This window comes from Pollicipes pollicipes, unplaced genomic scaffold, assembly GCF_011947565.3.
Source record: "Pollicipes pollicipes isolate AB1234 unplaced genomic scaffold, Ppol_2.1 Scaffold_6138;HRSCAF=7277_pilon_pilon_pilon, whole genome shotgun sequence".
Lineage (NCBI taxonomy): Eukaryota > Metazoa > Arthropoda > Thecostraca > Pollicipedomorpha > Pollicipedidae > Pollicipes > Pollicipes pollicipes.
This window is the reverse complement of record NW_023596818.1, coordinates 21,850,721-21,876,190: the sequence shown is the minus strand read 5'-3', so window position 1 is coordinate 21,876,190 and position 25,470 is coordinate 21,850,721. Positions and strand designations below refer to the sequence as shown.

The 25,470-nt window shown below is 57.2% G+C and overlaps 2 protein-coding genes across 2 annotated transcripts; both read left to right on the top strand.

The window, feature by feature from the left end:
- Window positions 1-3,313: 3,313 nt before the first annotated feature.
- Window positions 3,314-13,992, top strand: LOC119105458 (bromodomain-containing protein 7). Its single transcript, XM_037228923.1, has 16 exons — window positions 3,314-3,322; window positions 4,970-5,196; window positions 5,457-5,588; window positions 5,833-6,075; window positions 6,544-6,548; window positions 6,722-6,821; window positions 7,516-7,546; window positions 7,631-7,664; window positions 8,770-8,844; window positions 9,995-10,106; window positions 10,669-10,846; window positions 11,058-11,193; window positions 12,185-12,447; window positions 12,675-12,824; window positions 13,230-13,369; window positions 13,860-13,992. Exons 2-16 carry the CDS (start codon window positions 4,972-4,974, stop codon window positions 13,959-13,961), a joined length of 1,926 nt encoding a protein of 641 aa, XP_037084818.1. The 5' UTR covers window positions 3,314-3,322; window positions 4,970-4,971; the 3' UTR covers window positions 13,962-13,992.
- Window positions 13,993-17,260: 3,268 nt separating this feature from the next.
- Window positions 17,261-20,612, top strand: LOC119106472 (tubulin polymerization-promoting protein homolog). The gene is made up of 3 exons (XM_037230116.1): window positions 17,261-17,606; window positions 19,437-19,566; window positions 20,047-20,612. The coding sequence occupies exons 1-3, from the start codon at window positions 17,419-17,421 to the stop codon at window positions 20,227-20,229; spliced, it is 501 nt and encodes a 166-aa protein (XP_037086011.1). The 5' UTR covers window positions 17,261-17,418; the 3' UTR covers window positions 20,230-20,612.
- The last annotated feature ends 4,858 nt before the right edge of the window (window positions 20,613-25,470 follow it).

Here is a 25,470-nt window from a genome sequence, read left to right as displayed (position 1 = left end):
ACATGTAGAGCTCGTTGGGACAACGGGGAACAGGAAACCCGTGCACAAAAAAGAAACACTGCCGTCAAAGTTACCCATCACTGTTTCTACTCAGAGCTAATAGGCGCCATACAGAACGCAGGCAGCCGGTGCGACCTCGAGATGCGGCCCAGCATGCATCAGGCCCCGGCGCCGCACAGCGCGAGCGGCTGACCAGAGCGGAGGGTGTGCGCGCGCCGGCCCCACTCACGCTGTCGTCGCGCTGCTGCAGCGACTCGTCCTGGCTGCTGGTGTCGCGCCGGCGGCTGCGGCGACCGCGGATCTGCTCCAGCATGCTCTCCGACTCGTCGATCGACTTTTGCGTCATTGTCTTGTTGATCCATGACACAGACTTCAACCGGGAGGACTGCAGGCACGGCGGTGGCACAACGCCGCAGTTGAAGAGCAGGTGGTGTGGTAAGCACAGAATATGTCACAGTAGCACATGACAGCACATGACATGACATGACATTATTAGCATGCAGACCTGTATCCACATCTCACATTAGCAGATAGACTGAAATATTACTTCGATTCCTTACAATAGGAATACCACCATGAGAACATACTAACAATGCACACAGTTATAAAGTCGGGCAAAAAAATTTGCGTCCTTACCCTGGGATGTTTTCCTGCCGCCGAATGGGATTTTATAGATGACATTTGAGATGGCGAATCTTGGACATCAGACTCAGAATTCATGTTTGAAAAGTTTGAGCGTTCAACTTCAGCTGGACCGATTGCCTCAACAATCTGGAATAATCCGAATCAGGTTCAGTGAGGAAGTTCTCCACAGAATCACTGAGCTCATCTGTGAAGAGGTTCAGAGCAATGTGCTGGGGGCTCTTTAGAGCTCTTCATGTCATCGATGGCCGTCGCGTCGCTTGAGATTCACCTCCAGCGGTGAGTCGGATGACGGAGGTGGCCCGAAGTTCGCCCATGTACCAGCGACGGCGCCGCAACACAACAGTGGCAACCCTGCAGAGACAGCCACATCCGCCTTGGCAAAGTCAACCAGCGCCTTGAGCGTCGCCAGACCGACTCGAGGGGCGGCGACAGGAGCGGGTGAGGTGAACCGAGCGCAGTGTTAAACAACAGGGCGAAGTCTTGAGGAGCAGGACGTCCCGGACCTCTCGAGCCATAATGTCGAGCTGCTGCAGGAGCAGCAGGAGCTCGCTGGTGCAGATCACCTACGTCACCTACCGGGCGCGGTGGGGCGAGCCAAGTCGTATGACGATCACGCACCGCTCAGGAACTCAGCCTAGCACCACGATGCCAGCTCCAGCCCAAGGACCTCTCTGCAGTCGGTTCGCGGTTCACCCATGCTGATGTGACGCTGGACATGCGCGATCAGATCGTCCCGCGCCAGGGGCAGCGGCATGGTGAGGCCTTCCTCGGAGATGGCGCACCGCTGGTCGGTTCGGAAGAACTGCTAGCAGTCCCCCGGATGAGATAATAGTTGAGTCAGAACCACAAGAGGTGCCCACGCACTCAGTGAAGGCCTTCTCGGATACATTCTTGCCCATGGTGTCAGCAAGCCAGGCTCGGAAGCTTGCGGTGAAAAGCCTGCTCGGCGGCGGTGCACGCGCCCGCGAAGACGCCCCAGGTGAAAGCCGTGTCTAAGCTGAGCACGACTGCGCGATCTCCGATTCCCCACTCAGGCCAGCACACTCAGCACAACGTCCTTCCCGGGTGCGATCGGTCCCAGCATGCAGCTGGTCGCCAACTCGTCGATGCTGACGGGCGCGAGGAAAACGCCGCCATCGACCGTCTCCCCGATGAAATCGGTGCACAATTTTCGGCCCAGTAACCCGCCAAGCGACACTGACATCATACCCGAACCGAACAAACACCGAGCACGCAACCCAGTAAACGATAAGCACAGGTACTCAAATGGCATATTTACTTCCCCTGTAAGATGACCTGCAGGGTGATGATGGAGAGGGTGTTGTGGTGATGATGCCAGTGGTTGTCAAATTCCCATTATGAAAAACTGACCTTACTACCACACCTATGGTCCAGTTATGATCAGAATTTTGGCCATGGTCCAGAATGCTTTTTACTTCGACAGTTACATTGCCCATCCCTCACATATAATTGTTGTTTGGTGTGGAAGTGGATAAACCATGTGAGTGCCTGGAGATAATTGGTTCTTACCAATGCCTTTGTGTTGGGCAGGTTAATGGGTCATAAAGGTGCACATAGCATGGCAGAAATGATGAATGTGGAAGCCATAAATACCTATTCCCAACTTGGACTCAAAATTCACAATTGAGCACACCTCATGCAACCTACGATAGTTAACATAGGACCGACCGTTAAGCGAGTAAAAAGACACACGATTTTCATCTCAAGTGTGGCAGCCTACTCCACAGGGAGCTGGAACCTAGAAGTGCCCATGAAAGCAAAAACTGACAATTCAACCCACGTGATCCCCTAAATCGCTGTTCTCCAGCTCCGCACGTTCGTACTTTATTATGCTCATTGCAGCTGCAGACCGCGGAGATTACACCTTGGTTGAGCTATAAACTTACTATAACCGTACATGTAGCTTCAAGATAATGTAACAACGCGTATCTGTACCTGAACTCACACCAACCCCCCCCCCCGCCCCTCGCGCATACCGCGCCTCGAGCTCGTGTGCCGCGGAATGTAAACAAACAGCATCGACGCCTTGAAAATCTGGGCTGCTAAATTAAATCTGGTGGAATAAAGGCAAATAAGACTTGTGTTTTACAAGCTTTTGCTCCATATTCCACGTCGTCTTGATTGCTTTTGGGTTTGAATGTACATTAAAAAACGGTTTTACGTTTCCGTTATGTTCTGAAGACTTTCCACATCAGATGGCACTGGGTCCGGTGCTGGGTCGTTGGGGTCCGGCGCCTGGATGACGTTGGGTCGTTGGATAGCCTTGGTCCAGCGAAAGCAAAAATCCGTCGCCCTCGCTGCTACAACAAACACCGTCTACGTGATAACATCCAAGTTGTTACCCAACTAGCTTCGAACTTAACTGTTTCACCTGGTGGCAATATGGCTTATGCCGCCACTGTGGCACTCTAACACCTTGATGAATAAATGGTGTGAAACAAGCAAAACAATGAATGTTGCGTCAAAAATGCATCCACTGCGCCATAAGTGATAAGCTTTATGCACACCCAAGATTGTGCCAAGGGGCTTAGCGCTGTTCGGGTGGACGTGTCCTGACGGAGGCATTTATGCGCTGAGGGGACCGCGAGATGGGCAAGGAAAAGAAGCACAAAAAGCATAAGTCTGATAGGTCCTGATAGGCGGGAGCGTTATGAAGGTGGGTGGAATATGTACGCATTATCATCGCTGTTGTGCGCCTTATTGGAGGTATGTTCGTGGTTCCCTATATTTGCATCCTTTTTGAGCCCTTTTGTATCCATTTGCGTACAAAAGGGCTCAAGAGGAAAGACACCATAAATTAGCCAGAAGACCTAAATGTGATATGTGACACTGCAACACTGTCATGCCTGTCATACAGGAACCTCTGAGTATTCTCCCCCAGAATGGAGGGCTTATATGTATTACACACAGTCACTCTCCTATATGGAAGGTGGCTATGCATCAGGATGCTACACTCTCCAAAATTTAGGCTGGCTTCATAGCCTTCAGGAATGCAGGTAGCTGGAATGCATTGGTGGCCATGTTTCCCAAATTGGACCTTCAGTGATTGCTGGGGAATGGCACTGGTGATGCCCACCCCAGTCATTACAGGGCATACTCTAGCTTTGCATCACTACCATACTGATCTAAGCAGGTGTCACCAGTATGTGTGCTAACATTTTTTCCCCAGTTGACTGTCACCTTGGCAAGCAGTAATGGGACAGTTAAGAGCTGTGTTAATACAGGACCCAATAAGTAAAAAGTGGGTGCTGGTCACTTCAAATGAGATTGCTTTGGGCACCATTTGATTCTCTTATCATATTCTGAGGATAGAAAAATGTAGCCAGCAGCCATACTGTTCAGGGATCCAGCCAGGGTAGGGGGACACGATCTCCTTAAGCCCTGGTAGGCCTGTTTTGTTTATTCATCAGCAAAAAACAGCTCATTTGATTTTTTATGATGAATGCTCAGAGAGGTCTGCCCCCTTCATCATACATATGACATAATTTTTTTGTGTGTGGAGAATTTTTGGCACTTATATGCATTTTGCCAGCCTCTAACTTCCTCCATGCTCACTGAACCACTTAAGAGAGCTCTGAAATGTCTGCAGAAGCTTGAGTTTTGACACCCTAAGAGTGATCACCTCAGATCAGCTGTTTGAAAATGAAATTCCAAAGTGGCCAGGTTACAGTGTGCCTAATTACTGAACACTGAATGTATGGTATGCTAGTAAAAGTCCTGTTTAATTTGTGGCCAGCTCTTTTGTTTCCTGTGGTGAGTTTTGCACTTCACATGTCTAATGTGAGAAGGCATACCCTTAGGCTTCTACGAAAGTAGAACTTGCAGGCATTGATCTTAAAATTGGTGATTCTTGGTAGTTCATATTTCACCCAAAACTTTTGGTCCACAAGCCATCGTCACTGCACCAGACCAAGGCCAAATGCATCTACTACCATTGCAACCAGATCAGAGAGGTTATGTATGCAAAATAAATGTTGATGTTTACATTGCTTTTACTGTGTGTTTTTTTTGACTTCCACTTCACCTATGAAGGTCCAAGGTTCATCTATTTCAGAAGCAGACACTTGTTGGGGGCAATGCTTACAGCTCCATGGTGTGATCATGTAATCACCAGCTGTTTTGTTGGACATTTATGTGTAGGAATGGTGCTTGAGCTACTGCATCTTTGTTGGTGATGATCAGCACCAGTGCTTGTTCATGACCATTTAAAAGCATGGGCAGTCAACCACAAAGGTCTGCATATTTGGTTATCCTACATAAGCACCAGAGTAGCTGCCTGACAAAGCCTGTTGGCTGGTTGCAGAAATGCCGGTGAGCCGACCAGCCGGCCTCCGGCTGGTGTTAAAGGTGGGCGTCGCACTCACTCCCGACCATGAGCCCCGCTCGGTGACGCCGCCGCCGGCGGTCGCCCCACTCAGGTTCAGCATGGCCGCCATCAATGAGGCTGAGACACAGCGGAAGGAGAAGAAACACAAGAAGAAAAAGAAGAAGGACAAGGACAGAGACAGGGAACGTCACAGACACAAGAAGGTACATGTGCGTTTGACTGGCATTTGTATGCCCGAGTTTGTTTGTTTTAAGGTCAGTCCTTCACATTTTCATCTGTGGGCCTATTTGCCTAAGTGGGCTAAGGTGTTAGATTGTTCAAAACATGTGAGTTAAGCTCCTGCCACTGGGAAAGCTCATTGCTTCTAATGTCCATCAGGAGAAACGCCACTCAGTGGCATGCCCTGCTGGATATCAGAGACGGTGACTGTTGTGATGGTGACGGCTGTGTGACGGTCGGCCAGGAGCGGCGTCACCTGGAGGCGGTGTGGGCATGCGGCCTGGAGGAGACGTCGCGGCTAAGCTCCGGCACCGAGCCGCTCAGCCAGGGCACCGCCTCCTCTCCGGAGCCGCCGTCCGTGCCGCCGCTCGCCGAGCAGGATACGGCGCCACCCGGCCCGAGCCGCACGGACCGACGCCGACGCCTGAAGTCCCCGTCCCCGTCCCCGTCCCCGTCCCCGCCACCCGTCCCCGTCCGCATCCCCGTCCCTGCCCACGTCCCTGTCTCCGACCCCGTTCCCGTCCTCGCCTCCATCTCCGTCCCCACTACCAACGCCACCCCCTGTGTTCGTGCCCGCTGCCTCGCTGCCGCCGGCGCCGGCGCCGGCGCCGATGCCGGCTGCCGCGCCCGGCTGGCCGCAGGCTGCCGAGCGGGAGCAGCGGCCGGCCAAGAGCTCGCTGCAGCGCTTCCTCGAGTACCTGCTCAAGGGCCTGGAGAAGAAGGACACGCAGCGGTTCTTCACGGCGCCCGTCACCGACGCGCTGGCGCCCGGCTACTCCAACGTTATCCGCCACCCGATGGACTTCAGTACCATGCGCACCAAGATCGAGGCCGACCGCTACCCCAGCCTGGCCGCCTTCCAGGTCAGAGCCGGCGGCCCGGGCCACGGCACTGTGGGGGCGGTGCGGATCCGTGACTCAGCCCTACCCTTCCTTAAATCGCCGTGCTCAGTATACGACAGTGAGCTCTGGGTGTCTGGAGCGTGGAGGAGCTTTGCTGTTCTGATGCGTAATATTGAATTCAAACGAAGTTATAGTCCTGCGATGACGCCTGCACCCACCATAGCACTGGCTTGTGATTGTGATTGGCAAGCCTGTTGTTCGCGAGTGTGGCTTTGTTGAATCTGGTTTGAGTGACTTCGTGTTGTCATTCTAACGCGCGGGTGTCTAGTCAGCTTACCTAAGCTCCACGGCGTCATCGTATGTCACACATCTCGTTGCTGTGAGGTAAGCCGCCTCTCACCGCTCCCTCCTCGGCGTCATCGGATGCCACACATCTCGTTGCTGTGGGTTGAGCCGCCTCTCACCCGCCTCCCTCCATGGCGTCATCAGATGCCGCACGTCTCGTTTGCTGTGAGTTAAGCCACTTCTCACCGCTCCCTTCTCGGCGGCATTGGATGCCGTGTGTCTCGTTGTGAGTTGAGCCGCCTCTCACCACTCCCTCCTCGGCGTCATCGGATGCCGCACGTCTCGTTGCTGTGAGTTGAGCCACCTCTCACCGCTCTGACAGAGCGGACTTCCGGCTGATGTGCTCCAACGCCATGGCCTACAACCGCGCCGACACCATCTACTTCAAGGCGGCTAAGCGGCTGCTGCACATCGGCTCCAAGGTGGGACGCGGCTCCGATTCACCACACGTCGCCGGACAGGGGTGACAATCATGATGGCTGCTGGCCGGGCTATCGGCCTTCAGAGACTCATGGGGCGTTGGTCTTTAAAAAACATGGAGTCTGTATGTTTGTCCTCTAAAAGTGGCATGGATTGTGGTGACGTATCGAAATAGACGTGTGGCCCTCCGGGCCAGCTCTGATTCGCCGACGGTATTGGCTGCCACGTCCCAGCGTGGCAGCATTGTGCACGCGCATTGTGATGGCATGCATAGACTAGAGCCTTAAGTCACCAGTCACCAAACAAGTTGTCTTGGCGGTCCGACATTCGTATATTGTGTGTGTGTTTCCGTGACATCCGGCCCCTGCATCACACATGAAGTGAGCGTGTTTTGGGATTCCGTGCTCAGAATCAAGTCCAGCGGTATGGGACGTGTATGTCGACCTCCCCCCCCCCCCCCCTTGCTTCCGTTTATCGCTGCTGTCCCGAGCCCGACGGGCGAGAACAGACGAGCGTGTGGCGCGGGGTCTGCAGTGTCGATGGATTGCCCTGGGTGGCCGGGCCCGCTGCGATGTATCCCGCGTCCACCTCGGCGATCGCAGGCCTTCTGCTCTTCCTCCTCACACAGCCAGTCCAGATGTAATGACCAGTCATATTGGTGTGAGCATGATGATGAGATGACGCGTCTGCCGTCAGATGATGAGCCCAGACAAGCTGGCCAGCTGCGGTCGGTGGTGCCGGCCATGATCGACTTGGGCGCAGACGTGCTCGGTTTCCAGGTGGAGCCGGCGCCGCCGCGGCCCGCCGCCGGCCGAGGCCGCCGAGCCGGTCGCCGAGCGACTCAGGTCAGCACGCGCCCGGGGCACAGCTGAGGTCAGGTCACGCCCTGACAGTGGCTCAGGACTCTGCTCAGGTCACGGCTCAGGAGATAGATGATACATGCCGGGAACTAACGAGGCGCAGGGGCGAGGGCCTTGGTGGAGAGAGGTCAGGAGAGAGGGGCCCGGCCCAGGCCACGGTCCAGAGAGAGACGAGTGGTTTACACGTGAACCATGACAGATAGGTCACACGTCAATGCTGTGTCAAGCCATTTTCGTTCAAGGACGCTGCTGGCTATCACTGTGGCGGTCATCTGCCACTCATTAAGGACGGAGTCACCTCCGAGACTCGCTGTTCTGGGTGCGGAGCGGTCGGGCCGAGACACCTACATTTCGGCGCTTCATTGTGGGTGTTACGTGCAGAAGAGGTCTGCAAAGGTCACTAAAGCCCGAGTGTATTGCTAGCTATCACGAATAGAATCCAGGCTGCATTATTTACACTACATACACATTTAACTGGTTTTAAACCTGGCTCGGTTCTATGCTGCATACAATAACCAATACACTGGGGATACAAGTCAGCAGCTCTGAGCACTCCTAACTGTGGAAAGGTTGTGGATGAGTATCGCATGTCCGATGTATGATGGGCCGCGAATCCCATGTGTACATATATTGTGCGCCCCCAGCTTGCTGAGCTGACGATAGCGCCGGCCCGTTCGCTTTTGTCGGTGCTTGTAGGCGTAGTTTGGGCTCGGTCGTGCCTGGCTTGCATCCTGAGGGTCGTCACTGACACAGTATTGCTTTCATTGGTAGCTTTTGTGTGATGGACCTGCCCCAAACACGGCTGGTCGGTGGCTGGGGCGGTGCGGCGGTGTAACAGTGGCATGTGCAGCTGTTGAAACGATGGCCCTGTTGGTGGCGCCCGCCCGTCGGAGCCGGCTGGGCGAGCCAGTTGGCCGCCTGATTGTGTGAGACCCCGGACGCTGGCGGCGCTGCAGCCGGCAGCCGGCCTCCCACCAGCGCTCGCCGCTGCCGCCCGTCAGCTGGCGCCTCCGGGACGACCCCCCAGCTGACTGTCTCGCCCAGGCCGTGTGGAACGCTCCGGTGATTGGTGCTTGTTTGTCCATTGCAGCGGGTTCATATTCAAACGGCCGTACGTTAGATTAGAAAAGCTAGCTGGCGGCGCAGCGCTCGGCGCCTGCAAAAGGTAGGAGCCTCCGATGTGATGACCTGCACTGCACCACCGTGATGCTCAGGGCACAGTTTGAGATCAGGTCACTGTCACACCTGGACTGTGGTCCGCGGCGATGTCGCAGCAGCCGCGCCGAGCGTGGCCAGGGGCGGAGAAAGAGCCATTTTGACGCAGGCTTCACGAACCAAGGAATTCGAATATGCGCGGAGGAATCACCAGAGCACATTCTTGCCTGGACTCGGCATGTCATTCACATCACTTATGTGATGTGTGGATGCTCGGAGGTGAGGGAGGGGTACTACCCTGCTATTTGTTCTATCTGCTGCTGAACTCTGCGCGAAGCGACCCCGACTGGCGGCGCGCCTAAAAGCACGATGGGCTATCGACATGGCGCGATTGTGCCGTCCGCCACGAAATGGAACGTTTTCGCAGTTTCGCGAATTTTGCATGTGGATAAATTGTTGTGAATTAGCTGTGAACGAGTAATAAATGCATAAGAAAGGTAACACATATAAACAGACGGCATAAGCAAATTGTAAATGACACTCCCGCTTCTATCAGCAGCCGGGTTAGATGGTTTGATCTTTCCTCGGTTAAGGCTCGGATCCGGTATCTCGGAATTGCTGGCCATCCCGTGTTCTGCGACGCATAACATACCTTGGGACCTCGTCACGCCTGCTCTACGGCATAGTGGGAGAGCATTGACATGTAGACCACACCGCTCAATGTGCCTCTGATTCGCGAGCCCAAGAGCTGCACTGAAGAAGCGTTCTGCTTCATTTCTTTCGGCTTTGACTTTGAAAAGAATTGTGACTGCGCTCTGTCGTGGACCGATGAGGTTCGAGGACCACAGAGGTTGAGAACTTCTCGGTGATGATGGGTGGCATGCTGCCTTGTAGCTGTCGCAGCTGTCACGGATATGATCGGCCTGCCGTAATGCCACGCCTGTGTGTAGTTCTTGATGTGATTCGTGTTACAGTGTGATTGGTTGTTAACGTGATTGTTTTTAACATTGCATAGAGCGCTTTATCGTGTGAGTTACGTGGCATGATATGGGCTGTCGGTGAAGTGCGCGCCGCCATGATTGGCCGGCGGATATGGCTGTTTCAATGAGGGTTAGCGATGATTGGCCGTCGGTGACGTGAGCGCCGTTGCGATTGGCCAGCGTGCCGGAGCCGGTGGATGAGGAGGCGGAGGCGGAGGAGATCTTGCAGCAGGCGCAGGCGGCCGCTCGGCGTGCGGCCGAGAGGCTGGCCGCCCGGACAACGGTACCCAAGGTGGGCGTCTCCACTACACCCCCCCCCCCCCCCCCCCCCCCCGTCTGTCGGCGTACGCGTGCCATGCGTCATCTTCGTCCGGCATTCGCGGCTGTGACCTGCGGCTGATCAGCCTGTCTGTGGTGGTGTACTGCTGTACTGTCAGTTCGCATTATTCTGATGCTGAACTGGTTAGCACCCGTGATCTGTGAACGCTATCACTGGTCGGCAGCTGTGCGTGTCGCCTGGTTGATGCTGTGTATCAGCGCGAGATACAGAGGTGCCTCGTCGTATCTCTGGACATGGCGGCGCCGCTGGACCGCCGCATGCCCTTGTATTGTAGCGCGGCGTTTTAGCAACTATCTCATCCGTGTTAACCATTGGTCCAGCCTCCCTCAGATTGAACAGGTTATCACGTGACATATGTGCAGCATGCTGCTCCCACCTTAGTGGAAATGTTTTTAGGTGATTGGTTGGTTAGGCACTCACCAGTTTTCCGGCGACCAATCGAGCTATGACTCGCCGTCATTGCATATTGCCACAGCTTGCACTTCGCGCTCATTACCGTGGCCGTTGTCGGCAGCTGGGGTTCCTGCGTCAGCGGCCAGATGGCAGCACGTCGCTGTCGATCCTGACCCCGGCGGAGGGGGAGAGCGGCGAGGAGAAGCCCGTGTCTCTGGGCGTGCTGACGGGCCGGCTCTCGCAGGGCACGGCCCACCCGGCCGGATTCAGGGAGGACAAACGCAACATCACCAAACCCGGTACGTGGACAGACGAGCGGGCCGGCGAGAATGGAGGCACGTCAGCTGTTTCGGCACATACATGTGTATTGCACCGGTACGCATAGGCCTTGTTGATCGGGTTGTGGAGAAGGGCTGGACGATGGCGCCTCTTGCCACCACCATCGGGAGTGGTTCATGGCCGCCCTGGGACCCGGCGTGCTGCTGACGCGCCTCCTCTATCCTGTTGCAGTGAAGCCTGTGCACCACGGGCCGTACGGCTCGTACGGGCCCTGCTACGACTCCGCCTTCGCCAACATCAGCGTGGAAGAGTCCGAGCTGCTGGCTCAGACGTACGGCGACGAGACGTGCCAGCAGTACGCCCAAAGGTGAGATGCTGCACGTTGACGAGACCTGCGAGCAGCGCGCCCAGAGGTAAGGTGCCGTGTGGCAGGCTGGAGAACAACCGGCCTGGGACGACCGCGGTGGTGGACACCTCTCCTGGTTACCTAGGGGGGGGGGAGGGGGTACCTGACAGCCTAGGATGTCGCTAAGTGAACTGAGCAGTTGCAAAAGCTGGATGATGTAACACAAGATGTGTGACCCCTTTGATCACAGACTGAATTCTGTGGAAATATGGTTATCATTATCCCTTCCGATCTACCTGGAAATCTCTTTCTAAGGACCAATTCAAATGCGTCGCACGTCCTGTGTTAAGTGCACTGGAGACGGGCTTTCAGACTGGCTCCCTGGTCCGTCCCCGAGTTTGCGCTCTCGGTTCGTGCAGTTCTGCGCTGTCGCGATCCTGCTGTCGAGTGATGTACCCAGCCAACTGATGACATTGTTGAAGCTGGCCGGTTCGCCAGCCATCTTTTTATTGCCTTTGATTTTGTTTTGGTTGGCGCGCAGCGTTTCATTCTAAAAGCTCGTTGGCATGTGTAGCGTTGCTGTGGAGGTTCTGTTTGTAACAGTATGCGACGCCGGCGCGTACCCCGCCCCGGCACGACCCTACCCCGCCGTTGGCACGCGTGCTCAGAGGGATTCTCGGTCGGTTCGCCCGCGACGCCGCCTGATGGCTGACGGTCGCAGCACGCCCGCGGGGAAGCGAGGCGCTGCAGGGATACAGGACGCCTGCAGCACGCCCGCGGGGAAGCGAGGCGCTGCAGGGATACAAGACGTCTGCAGCACGCACCGCGGGGAAGCGAGGCGCTGCAGGGATACAGGACATCTGCAGCACGCCCGCGGGGAAGCGAGGCGCTGCAGGGATACAGGACAGTGTGAAACAGAGGGTTGGTGTCTTACTGCCACTGTTCAGTCTGCCGGCCTGCATAGCCGTCCGCATTCATCTGCTGGACTGATGGCGCCTGCCTCCGCCTTCAGTGTGCGCCAGTTCGCGGATGGGTGCTACATGGCCACCGAGATGGTGGACAACCTGCTGGACATCCTGACGGACGGACGGCATCGACCTGCGCAGCAGGTGCTCGAACAGCACCGCCAGCTGGCCATGGAGGAGCGCCTGGTCAGCGCCGCCCTGGCGGCCGCCGTGGCAGCCCCGGCTGCGCCCACCGGCCAACAGGTGGACTTCGCGGCGCTCAAGTCGCTGTCCTCCCTCGGCATCGACGTCAGCTTTCTGGATGCAATTGGTGAGGATGCAGTTTCGAGTGTCGAGCGTCGTCTTCGTATTAATCTCACATTACAAGCTTTCGCGTGGTGGCCTTCCTACATTTCCACTCTATGGCAGCAGGTTCGTTAGAGCTGACGCGTAAAGTCCACTTGTCTCTCCTCGGCGTTCGGCCTCAGCACGGCTCGCTACATGCACGCGAGTCTCGCTGGTGCCGGGTCTGACCGTTGGCTCTTGCGTGTGCCCCAGAGAGTGAGGAGCGACGTGGCCAGGAGGCGCCGGGCCGGCTGGACCAGACGTCCGAGCTGATCGCCTCGCTGAGCGAAATACAGCGGCGCCGCCTCAGTCAGCCGCCCGACACGGCACCGGCGGCGCCCTCGCAGCAGGAGACCGAGCTGGGTCAGTCGGGGAGACGGGACCGGCGGCGCTTTCCAAGCAAGGGACAGAGCTGGGTCAGTCGGGACCGGCGGCGCCTTCCCAGCAGGGGACAGGGCCGGCATAGAGATGGGAGGGGATGGAGATGGCGAGAAAATGCTTAGCTGTGGAGGGAGGGCAACGCAGATGTGCGTGTATATACATACAACGTATGAATTCGGGATGAGGGGAAAAATGGAATAAATGGGAAAGCCGCGCGTGTGCGACAATTACGCTGCGGTGACCTCTGTCATATGGTATTAAGAAGACTTGTGAAACGCTTTGTGTTGAGTCTGCCAAGAGCGAGGGGCCGGTGACCGAGCTGTTCCGGCCGTGCGCCGCGGGCCGCCACCCGTCGGCTGACGCCGCTCGTGTCCGGGTCGCTGGCAGCGGACGCGGTAGTGGGTCGCCTGACAGCGATGGCGCGCCAGACGGCCCCGGGCGAGCTGGCGCCGACAGCTGCCGTGCGCAAGGCGCTCGGCCTGGGCCCGGTCACCGGCAGTCCCGACAACCCCAGCTCGCACGAGGAGGTGAGTGTGCCGGCCGGCGAGACCCCTCCCCTCCCTTCCCCACCCCTCTCTCCTGCCTATGTCCCATTGGTGGCTTCAGTGCCACACGAAACGAAACGGTTATGATCCTAAGGTGATGAATGGAACCTGCCATTTGGTCTGAAGCTGTGGAAGTTTACGAGACGCGTAGTATCCCTGCATTTAGCTGTTCGCTTGTGGTCTCGTATTCGGTTTATGCAATCGCCGCACTAAAACGCCAGCAAAACCTTTCTTTGTCCCCGCCTCATTCTGGGTTTAGCTGTGCACAGCGCGAGTTTTGCTGGGCCGGGCATCTAACGTCGCGACGGAGCCGTGCTCTCGTTTGTTGTGACGTGCTGTTCGCCAAACTCTGAATGAATGATCCACTGCTGTGATCTCTGGCGCTGTGCCGCGTCTCCCGTGGGTGCGGTTTCCGCCGCCCGTCGCGGACGTGTCCTCCCGCCCGCGGCGCTGACCGAGCGCCGGCGCGCAGGTGGACGTGGAGGCCGTGTCTACGGCCGCCACGCCGGAGGTGCGCCGCCTGGACTCACCGCCCGGCCAGCCCGGCCTGCACGACCTGCTGGCCGACGTCTGACGTCACCGCCGCCGGCCGGGGGATGTCACGGCACTCGTGCGGGCTGGCGCGGCTCGGGGGTGACATCAGCCGTTCCGCGGCGGTGACGTCACGCCGCCAGCGACGCCCGGTATCCGCCGCTGCGAGCCGGTGTCTGGCGTCACTCTGTGGCCAATGGTGGGCCGCGAACGGGCTGTGAGGGCACTGTGTCGGCGTATCATGTACAAAATGTTAGCCAGCTCTTTTGCGACGTTCCGGTATTGTGATGATGTGCTTGAGTGTCAATACAGCCTGGCTGTTCTGCAGTTTGTGTGAACGCTTGCCTGGATGAAGGTTAATGGCCGTGACCCTCACACTATCAGCACCAGACGCACAGAAAGAGTAGCTTTGCATTTAGTTTGAAGATTGGATGGACAGTGACAGATCGCTGAGCATTGTTAAAGTTGGAAACCTTGGAAATTTACTGAAATCTTCAAACTTACCTTTCATTGCTTGGCGAAATCTCTAGTGAACTAAAATATTAGAATATTGTGTGACCACTATGTCCCACTGCAAGAATAATCATGCAGTATCAGTGTAGCGCAGTTTAAGTTTTTGGGCTCGGCAAATATAACCCTTCACAGCATAGAAGAGCATTTGCTATTTTTACAGAACAAATCACAGCTTTTGTTTTTTGCCCCTTTTATGTAATTGGCATGCCAATCCAGCATCAAGCTCAATTTAGAAATAATAAATGTCACATCCACAAATAAATCGTGGTTACGTCGGAGTCAGTTGACCCCTTCACCGCTTGGTCAAGGGACGTCACGCCCTGCCGTCTGCCAGTGGTCAGCTGAGAACGGACTGTCTGAGGTGGCACTCCGTCGCCGCCGGCGCCGCGCCTTGCTGCGATATTTGATCGTCTACAGACACCCGTGCATCAGTGTCGAGTCATTGACCGCTATAACCTCGAACCTAGGCGTTCTGACGGGTTTTAGTTGTGCCAATACGGCTTGATTTGTCTCAGCTCTACAGTAACGGAGAGATCGGGGCTTCTGTAGTACACTTCAGGCTTCTTATCAAAGCGGAACGCTGCGAAAACAGTTCAAAGCATGCGTATTACCTGTCGCCGCTTAGCAGCTTATCAAATAGCAGTTGCATCTGCCGCAAAATGAGCTTTGCTCGGAAGCCTTCACTGGTGCCGAACCCTGCAGCGGCGCCAAATGATATACTGTTTTAATAACGCTAAAAATTCAAGCTATATTACAGCGCACACAGACATGAGACGATATGGTCTTCGGCTTTGGAATGTGCTACAAGTTATCACTTGCAGCCGTAGCGTTCTCCCTAACTTTTCGAAGTCTGTCGTTATGGTGAAGATGAATAGGTTGTCAAAGCCACAAAATGATAGACAGCTTACACACATGCTGCGGAAAACTGTGGTGCTATGGGCGCACCTGCACACGACATGCAGAGAATAGCTGTGGCCAGTATGCACGCTTTTTGCGAGTGTTAAAATGCGAGAAGCCTGTGCAAGTGAACCTTCGGATGCTTTATTGCAGCCTGCAAACTTATGTCCAACGAGCGGAAAGCAGAAAAATGGGTTCGTAGCAGCCGCGGGCAGGACCGGGGATTAAGCGCCAAGCAAGGCGTGCTCTTGTCAGCGATGTAGCCAGCTTCAGCTGCTGCTTGTACCTGGTTACATTGGTCTCCCAAAAATGCTTATCTCCCGAAGTTGTAAGGAAACGTTTATCATGTATCTATCCTGTTGTTGTTTGCAATAGCTCACTGTCTACTTGTGTTCATTTTTGCAAGGTTAGTAGCGGGGCAACATCTTCTAAAACTGTCGCCATTTCTGATTCCATTTCCATTGTCACCACGAATCTTTTTTATTGCTTAATATTGTTTCTTGACGCCACGGATACACAAGGGGTACATCGGGTCAAAATGTTGTCAGAAGATTCCAGTCACAAACATGTGTTCTCGTCAGGCGATAAAGAAAATTCGTGCCCTGGTGTCCGTACCCCCAGTTTAGACTCACGTAAAGGGCTTGGACGTCGTTCATTTCACAAGCGCCCATTCACATGAGCCCGCCATGCCTGACGACCATACGACACGATACGTACTGTCGTATGAGCTGCAGGTGCTGCCAGGCGCGTTGTGTGTGACATTTGGCGTACGAGCAGCGATGCCCGGCAATGAAGCAGCGCCCCGTTGATGGCTAGTCGTCCAATGTTCCCATGACGTATTTATTGCAGCCAACCTGCCTGGTATCAGTGGTGCATATGAGGCGCTTTGCCGAAGATGTACCAACCATTCAGGCGGAATTTCACGGCATTCATTGTGTACTGAAAAGACCTGATTTCTATCAAGGGACAGTTTGTTGCTGCCGTTTAGCGGTCTTGCGGTCGTGTTAGTGATCTGAGTGGTGTATTTAGAGAACTGATGCAAACTTAGGGGGAGGAGGTGAGGAGGCAATGCCGCTTCCAAAAGGCACAAAGCTCCGCTGTAGAAGAATTGAAGTCTCAAGTTCAATCGCGTCTATGTATCGATCCCTCCCTGCGCTTTTCTGATTGAGGTCCAATCATGCCGCGAAAATGCACCTACTATTGGCATAATTTATGGCGGTCTCTGTAAACTGCATCAAGCTCCCTGGTATCAGCGGCATTGTAGCAGACGTTATCAGTTGCCTCACGTCGATAGAAAAATATGGCTTGTTACCGGCATCTATACCGGCATCTTCTTTAACTGCCCATCATAACACCAATTAGCATAGCACACAAATTGTCTGAATCCTGCAGCTAGCAATGACCGATGACTGCATGACGTGAGCCGCGGGGTGTGAGGCAGACATGGGTGCGGCGTTACGAATCGACCGCGTCGAATCGACTGGACGCGGGCTGAATGCCGATCAACATCCTTGGTCGATTCGCGGTTCCCAAGGGCAAACATGTCAAAACCCCACCTCCGTCTCCCTTCGGACACCTTTAATGATGCTCTGCTGACACATGGGTTGGTTATTGCCGCTGCCGCCGTGGAGCCCAGTGCGGCGTCACGTTAGGAACACTGAGGAGCCCCGAACCCGACCCTGCCATGTCGTCGCGGAGCCCAGTGCGGCGTCACGATAGGGACACTGTGTGGAGCCCCGAACCCGACCCTGCCGTGAAGTCACCGGGCTCCTGTTCGTGACGAAGGCCCCGGCTGCAGCGGCGTGGAACGCGTCAGGGTTGGCTGGCGAGCTGGAGTGGGGGAGGGGGCGCAGGCGCAGCGCCCGCCCACGCCCCCGCCCCGCCCGCTGGCGCAGCCTGTCGACGCCCTTATCGCGTAGTCGGTCTGTCGGCAGCAGCGGGGGTGGGCGACACTGCGGAGCGTGTCTCGCAGACCGGGTGTGGAGGGCGCACCAGCCACGCAGTGGGTCTGCTGAGTGCGGGCTGACGTTGGACTGGAACATCGGCTGTTGGATCTGGGCACGTGAGCGGCGGCTACCCTGCGATCCATCATGACCGCGCCCACGCTGGAGTCGCAGTTCAAGAAGTTCTGCGGCTTCGGCATCACCCACAGTCAGGCGTCGGCGTCGCCGGTGACGCAGATCACGCTCTCCAACATCGACAAGTGGTTCAAGCAGGCGGGCGTGTTCACCAAGAGCCTCACCACCACGGACACTGGCATCCACTTTGGGAAGCTCAAGTAAGGCAGAGCACGAGTCAATGACACAGGTTTTGTCCGGGAGCCGCCGAACTTGCATGGTTTTGCGTGGACGTTTCATGTCGACACAGCGCATGCATAATGTAGCATGTAATTATGTGTGATCATTTGTCGATGTGCAAATGAGATTAACACGTTAAACAATTGAATGGCTTGTACGGGTTTCATTCCTGAAATGAAATGCGCTCTTATCTCTTTATTTCTGCTGCAAATAGCCCACATCACGACGGAAGCTACGCTCCCACTCATGAAGTCCACTGTCTGTATTTATTGACGCCAGAACGTAGATCTCAATACTTCTAGAATAAGATGAGTACGTCATCAAGGGCACTGCCTAATACTGCGCTACGAAGCACTTGACTGTATTACCAATTTAAGATTAAATTCCCTATTCTACGCACCTGTCTGAATAATGTTACGACAGCATATCTTAGTAATACGCGAAACTACTTGTTTCACACGGTCATTGCTACCAATGGGCTTTTTATGTTGGCATCTCAGGAAACAGAGAGCCTAGTGTCAGCTGATTCAGTGGGAAGGACGTAGTGGCGTCACCGCATGTTTTGAAACGTAATATCGTGCGGATGAATCCATCTCCAGAAAAAATGTTCTTACAATAATACGTCTATTACTTTGATCTACCCGCCCTGGAACCAGCTGCGGTTATTATGGAAAACGTGCGATCCCTGTCATGATTATTTTCTGGCCTGGCATCACCTCAATGTAAGGTAATCTCCTTTAATTATAAAAGGCTCGAATTGTGCCCATCTTGCTGAATTTTGCATCTCGCTAAATAGCTCACATCCGACGCTACTGACAGAACGATCTGCATGCGAGCCCAATGTGTTCCGTGTGGCCGATGATCTGTCAGCAGTTAGCCTTGGCTCTAGCTACGAGCATTTTGCACGCGTTTATTAACTGACTCAGCAAAATGTCAGCACGACAATCGGCTAAATAAACCAACTGCACTGCAATGAGTGAAACCGCCCTCCAGCGAACGAACGAGTGCTGCAGAGAACCGCAGCGCTGAGGGAAGTTTGCAACATTCGGCTCAAGAATCCCTTCCGTACGTACAAATTCCTCGTAATTTCGTGGTCTGCACTTCGATTGGAGGTCTGCAGCATGATGCCGACCAGATACGACGCGGCGTGTCTGCTCTCGCCGTCCTGAGTGCGCCGGTGCGCCCGTGCCGTTACTTTGCGGCCGCGGCGGGGCCGGTCTCGGACAGCTGCTAGCGTGGCTGCGGGCCCCCCATCGACCCAAGGCTGGACAAACAGCTTGGCCGGCGCGTGAGGAGCTGGAGCGCGACACGGCAGCGATCGACCGGCTGTAACACGGCGGCCGCGAGCACAACACCGTCTCCGGCCGCCGCCGGCCAGCGTAGTGAACCGAGCCGGCAGACGCAGACGGCACGGCACCGAGGGCTGGGGAGGGGACGTCAAACACGCATGCGGCGCCTGTTGCACGCCGTGGGGTAGGCCGCACCGCGTGGGGGCGGGGTCCGCTCAGCAGGCCGGAAATGGGGGGGGGGGGGGGGCGATAACGGGACGCTTGGCCTGAACGTTTACACGAGAGTGACGACAAAGTACCGCAGCGAATCATATGCGGGTTAGCGCACACACTCAACACGGCCACTGCAAGTGAGTGAAACAAGCGAACTTTTAATTTGCACCAGGTTCACATGGCTGGACCGTTTGCAGCTGATTGGGGTTCATACTAAATGCGCTGAGCTAAACTCGCAGGTAACCGCGCAATAAATGGTAAATGAAGTGTACGTCCCACAACCTGACGTGTGACATGACCTGTCCGCAGGCAGAAGAAGGTCGGCTTGAAAGACTTCAAGACATTTCTGGCTGACCTAGCAGCGACCAAGAAGGTGGACCTGGACGAAATACAGACCAAACTGACCGACTGCGGTGATCCAGGAACAAAGGGAGCCACGGTTTGTGACAATCTCCTGTATATCGCACATTTCCAAGCCTCTTTGTTCTCATGTCATGTCCAGTGCGCTGACCTGGGAGATAATTTTAGCTTTCGTGGCCTCCAGCAGGGATCACAATGATCATGTGCATGCTCTGCAAAATGGTGCAGCGTTATTATCTCGCGTTAGTGATATTCGACAATGTCATTTGCTTGCGCGTGCGCCACAGACATTGCTGCTGTGTACATATGTCGCCATGGTGATCGATTCTGGTCAATTCAGGGGCCACCTCTGACTTGCAGAGTCTGTCAGCCACCTCATTGATTCCCGGCAGCGATAAACGATCGTGTATTGGCTGGGGCGCTCCCCTCACAGCCAGGTGTAAATATTTACACGCCTTAACTGCAGCACGAGCAGCGCACGCGGCGAACAGCTCCGCTTCGTCGCGTCTCGTGTGCCGGGCCCGGGGTTCACCGCCGCCTCCGGTGCCGCGTGCTGCAGAAGGCGGTCACTACCGGAGCGGTGGGCCGCCTGACCGACACCAGCCGCTACACCGGCCAGCACAAGGAGCGCTTCGACGAGACGGGCAAGGGCCGCGGCATCGCCGGACGCGAGGACATTCACGGCAACGACGGCTACGTCCAAGGCTACAAGGAGAAGGACTCTTACGACAAGACACACTGAGCGGCGGCGGCGGGGCGGCGCCGGGCGGCCGCGCGTCAGGCGGGTTAGGTCGACTCCTCGCTGGTCTCGTGATGAGGTCGTGCTGGTTCTGGCGCGCCGCTCGATGTCAATTGGTGCGTGCGGCTGCTGACTGATTGCAGACTATCGTCGCTCGTCTGTGCTGCTAAGATTGTGTAGCGCGGGGCCAAATGTGACCTCTCGTTAGCGAACTCGTGATTTTTCTGCCTTCATGTCCTGTCCGCCTTCGTAGAGTCGTGGCTTGGCGCTTTTCGTGCTGCCGGCAGCCGTGCTCTGTGCCAGGAGCGCCGACAGCATTCAGCGCCTGAGGGTCAGCCGGTGATCTGGCAAGGCCAAACCGATACCCGAGAGGGGCACACCGGTCATTTGGGGCCCAAGCACTTGCAGCAGGAAGGTCAACGCTGCCCCCGGACACCCTTGCGAGTCCTACGTCCCCATTAGCAACGGCCTTGCTGAGTGCCTGATTCGCATTTGCACAGCACCTGCATCCACAGATCCTGCAACGTAGTGTGTCTGTGGTCACGTGTCTCGAAAAGACGGGCGACTGAACCGAACGCAGCATAGGCGCAGCGTCGCTATCGGTATCGAAATGGTAGCCGTCACAGGCCTTGCTGAAATAAAAGCCAGACAAGTGCAGGCCTGTTCTGAGAATTGGGAAGTGATGTGGGCATGCATTACGGAAACGTTCGCGATAGGACTCCCCGAGAGATAACAGTCGATCAGCCAACCACGGCTTGTGGCGGTGCAAGCATGTGGGTCAGACCCTTATTGAAACAGCGCCGGACACCTGCCCCTCCCAAGGTGGACGCAGTATCGGGGCTCTCTTGTCAGAAAGCACGGTTGGTTGATGGGCTCATCACAGGCCCAAATGACAACTTGTCGTGCGAGGGCTAGGCTTGCACAGGGCGGCCATGTTGTTGTGCGAGGGCTAGGATTGCAAAGGGCGGCCATGTTGCCGTGCTAGGGCTAGGCTTACACAAGGCGACCATGTTGTGATACTACACGGAACATCGACTTCGCTGACAAAAATTGTCCGTTATCTTGGGATCGTTCCATCGAAACGATGAGATCAGCGTCTTCGCAGCAAGCCAAACTTTGCAAGAACCCTGACCCAAACGCCTTGCAAAACCTTCGATCAATACAAAGATCATTGATCATCATGAATTTGTCACCGCAGTGCTCACAAGCAGTACTGCCCGACTCCCGGCACAGATGATCGGTGGGTGAATGAAGCCGTCTCATAGCAATAAGCCCGAAAGAAGGGCGGGCAGGGTGGGGGCTGAGAGGTTATGACCCCATACAACCGCGTGCACACCATAACTTGTGCCCCTGTGAAAAGCGTGAAAGGAGAAACCACCACATCAATGATCCAATCTGGTGGTGAGAACGCCAAGAGACACGGTCAGCATGCGTGGTCAGAATGGAATGACTCAATCAACCGACATGGCAATTAGCTGATTAATTTATCAAAATCGTTAATTGCGAACAGCGTCCGATTCGCCCCAACCAAAGTCTAGCGACCGGAACCCCAGCGACATCCCCGCCCCGGCTAAAACGTCTGTTGAACGATCGCGGGCACACCGCGGTTCCCTAGCTCAGCACATTAATCACGCCTGGGCCGCTCTAAATCCCACAACCAGGTCGTGAGAGCCAGCCCCATTTCCCTCACACCAGGCACTATGCCCCGATTCGTTGTGCTTTGAAAGCCCTCCGCAAGGAGTCGCAAATCTGATCGCGCGCGAAAGGCCAGCCGATTGTGATGTACGGCCCTGGTAGAAAAGCTGTGGCGGACATGTGACGGGCAGTGTATTTCATGAAGCGCCTCGTATGACACTGTAAAGGATATGACATTCGCAAGAAAACGCTGGCATTTATGAACAATGAGCTTATTGAACATGCAAAAGAAAATAAACAACTGGCACGACTCGTGAGTCATACTGAAATCAGGTACCACAAGACAGCATGCAGATCCAGTGAAGCACTCAACGTCCGTGTGATGAGTATAAATACACATCAATTGTTGACACTTTGTTGGCGTAACACATCAGTATTCCGCATTCCGCTCTGCAGAAATAAGTTGTATCCTCCCAGAGGCATACGTACAACCGTCAATGTAAATAACATACTGGGTACATCTCCCGGCACATAGTTACGGACTAGCTAACTAACTGGCATATCCACACTTGAGCCTCCCAAACACGGCGGCATCGCCCCTCCGGCGGATTTTCAAACGACCCTGCCTCCAGGCAACAGCGCGGACGGACCTGGCTGGGCCGGCCGTGTGCGGCTGCGGGAGTCCTCGAGACCTCCATCACAGCCACCCGACACAGGTCCCGGCGCGGACGGACCTGGCTGGGCCGGCCGTGTACAGCTGCGGGAGTCGTCGAGACCTCCATCACATCTGCCCGACACAGGTCCCGGCGCGGGCGGGTCTGGCTGGGCCGGCCGTGTACAACTGCGGGAGTCCTCGAGACCTCCATCACAGCTGCCCGACACGGGTTCCGGCGCGCGCGCCACCGGCCTGCTCACGGCCACACGTCAGCCACAGAGCGCACTCGGACGCGGCGTCCCTGCAGGGCAGAGGTGCCGCTGTCCCTGCAGCCACAGGGCGAACCTTTGGTCCAGCTCCACCACCAAACCGTGTGTCCTCGATGTCACTTTGGAGACGGGTCCCCTCCACAGCCCCGTCATTCTGCCAGTGCAGAGAACACACAGGTCACAGCTGTCTCTACAGTGCCTCCAGACAGCACTGAAAAGGGAAAACGGGCCCCCGACGGACGCCTTTCCATCCCCTCCCCGACACAGTGAGCGTCACCACTCCATCACATCCACACAGTGGACACAGCACACACACAGCGCACGCCCCTCTCCCCCGACTAATCCCTGAAGAGCTCGCGCAGGTCGGCCAGCGTCAGACCGCGCTCGGCCTGGCCGGCGGCGTGCGCGGCCGGCCGGCCGGCGTTCAGCGCCAGCACGCGTTCCTCAATCGTGTCGCGCACCACCAGCCGGTGCACGACAGTGGCGCGCCGCTGGCCAATCCGGTGCACGCGGCCCACCGCCTGACGCTCGGCGCCCGGGTCCAGCACCGGGTGCGTCAGGATCACGTGCGTCGCCTCCGTCAGGTTCAGCCCGTTGGCGCCCGAGTGCACGGGCAGCAGCAGCACGGACACGTCGTCGCGGCCGCGGAACTCGCGTAGGCTGCGCTGGAACCGGTTGGGCGCGTGCAGGCTGCGGTGCTGCACGCCGTTCTGGTCGAGCGCGGCCGCGATCAGGTCGAGTGCGTCCGTCCAGGTGGCGAACACCAGCAGCTTAGCGGCCGGCTCGTCGCGCAGCACGGTGAGCACGCAGCGCACCACCGCCTCCACCTTGGTACTGTGGCTGCCGGACACCTGCACCGGGTCGCCGGCCGGCGCCGCCCGGTCGGCGTTCACGTACGCGATGTCGGCGTGGCGCGTCAGCTCGCGGCAGATGGCGCACTTGAGGCGGCCGCGCCGCCCACCCAGCGAGAACTCCTCCACCAGCCGCTGCACGCACGTCATGCAGAAGCAGTGGCCACACTGCAGCACGCTCCACCGGTCGCCCAGCGTGTTCTCGCAGATGGGGCACGAGTCCGGGTTGCCGTCGCGGAAGTCGGTGCCGGAGCGCTGCAGGTTCTGCAGGTAGAGGCACTGGCCGAGCTTGCGGCGCAGTTCACTCTCGGCCACGGCGCGCTCGGCCCTCAGCCGGCCCATGTGCGCCTCCACCTCGTGTCGCTCGATGACGTAGGTGGGCAGCTGCTGGCCGCCCCGGCTGACCGGCAGGTCTGGTGCCGGCTCGTCGGCGAACCGCGCGCGCAGCCGCAGGACGCACATCTCCAGCTCGTCCGACGCCGACACGCGGTCGTTCAGCCGCATCCACAGCACGCGCAGGCTCTTGAACTCCTTCTTCATGGCTTCCAGCATCTTGATGTGGTGCGTGCCAAGCTGGAGCACCTCCTGGCCCATGCCCAGCTGGCGCGCCGTGGCCAGCAGCGTCTTGAGCACGCGCTCGGTCTCGTTGTCGCCCCAGTTGCCGCGCTGCAGCTCGCCCAGCACGCTGATCTTGCCCTCAACGCCGCTCAGCTCGCCGCCGTCGACGCGGCCCTGCACCATGTAGAACAGCTCGCGCTCGTACAGCGGGAAGTTATCGTGCGCGGCGCAGAGCCGGCAGTGGTCGGCGGCGCCGCCGCTCGGTCGCAGGTGGCAATCGATGGCTGCCTCCACCAGGCAGGTGGGCTCGAGCGCCGCCAGCGCTGCCACCGCCTCCTGCGTCTGCGCACGCAGCTCGGCCAGCTGACTGAGACGCGCCACCAGCAGGCACTGCAGCCCGGACGCGCTGCTGAAGCGGCCGATCATGGTGTTGGGCGGCGTCCGGCCTTTCAGCGTCGTGGTGCGCTTGGTGACGCCCGTGTCCACTTGTTTCTCGGCGTTGCCGTCGGCGTTGGACAGGTCGCGCAGCTGCTGCGTGACACGCTCCACCGGCTCGCCGGGCCGCGCCTCGGCCCAGCGCACGAGCACGGCCGCGAACCAAGGCCGCACGCTGGCGTCGATCCGAGCCGCGTGCCCGTCCGCCTCGGCCGTCAGCTCGGCGGCGGCGGCGCGCGCCGCCGTCACCGCCGCCGAGTGCCGGCCCACGTAGGCGGCGCGCAGCTCGGCCGCCTCGGCGCGCAGCCGGTGGTCGCGCGTGGTGGGCGGGATGGGCCGGCCGGCCGCCACCAGTTCGGCCAGGTTGTGCAGCGCGTGCAGCCGCTGCAGCATGTCGGTCTGCAGCCGGTCCCGCAGCTCGTCCGCCTCGCGCAGCACGGTGCGGTACAGGTCGGCGGCCGCCTCCCACTCGGCGCGCTCCACGTGCAGCGCGGCCAGACCGTGCACCGCCGCCGTGCGCTGCCGGTGCGCCTCCTCGGCCTCGGCGGTGGCGCGTCGGATCAGCTGCTCCAGCAGCTGCTCCATCGTCATGGTCGACTTGTGCAGCGGCATGAACTGGCCGCGCACCACCTGAGGGTGGCAACAGGCCTGGCGCAGCCGCAGAAGAGGGTGCAGCAGCTGGTTGACGGCCGAGCGCTCGATGTCGTGCAGCTGCAGCGAGTCGTCGCCGAGCGCCGCTAGCCGGGCGAGCGCGGCGCGCGAGCACTCCTCGTGCTGGCGCCGGTAGAAGTAGGACTCGACCGGCGAGAAGTCGAGCAGCACGAGCCGCTCGGACTGCTCG

Coding starts and splice junctions, on each gene's coding strand:
- LOC119105458 (XM_037228923.1), top strand. CDS start 4,972: ATGCCGGTGAGCCGACCAGCCGGCCTCCGGCTGGTGTTAAAGGTGGGC. Junction 6,822..7,515: donor TGCTGCACATCGGCTCCAAG/GTGGGACGCGGC, acceptor GTCTGCCGTCAG/ATGATGAGCCCAGACAAGCT. Junction 7,665..8,769: donor CCGGTCGCCGAGCGACTCAG/GTCAGCACGCGC, acceptor TGTCCATTGCAG/CGGGTTCATATTCAAACGGC.
- LOC119106472 (XM_037230116.1), top strand. CDS start 17,419: ATGACCGCGCCCACGCTGGAGTCGCAGTTCAAGAAGTTCTGCGGCTTC. Junction 17,607..19,436: donor ATCCACTTTGGGAAGCTCAA/GTAAGGCAGAGC, acceptor ACCTGTCCGCAG/GCAGAAGAAGGTCGGCTTGA. Junction 19,567..20,046: donor CAGGAACAAAGGGAGCCACG/GTTTGTGACAAT, acceptor CGCGTGCTGCAG/AAGGCGGTCACTACCGGAGC.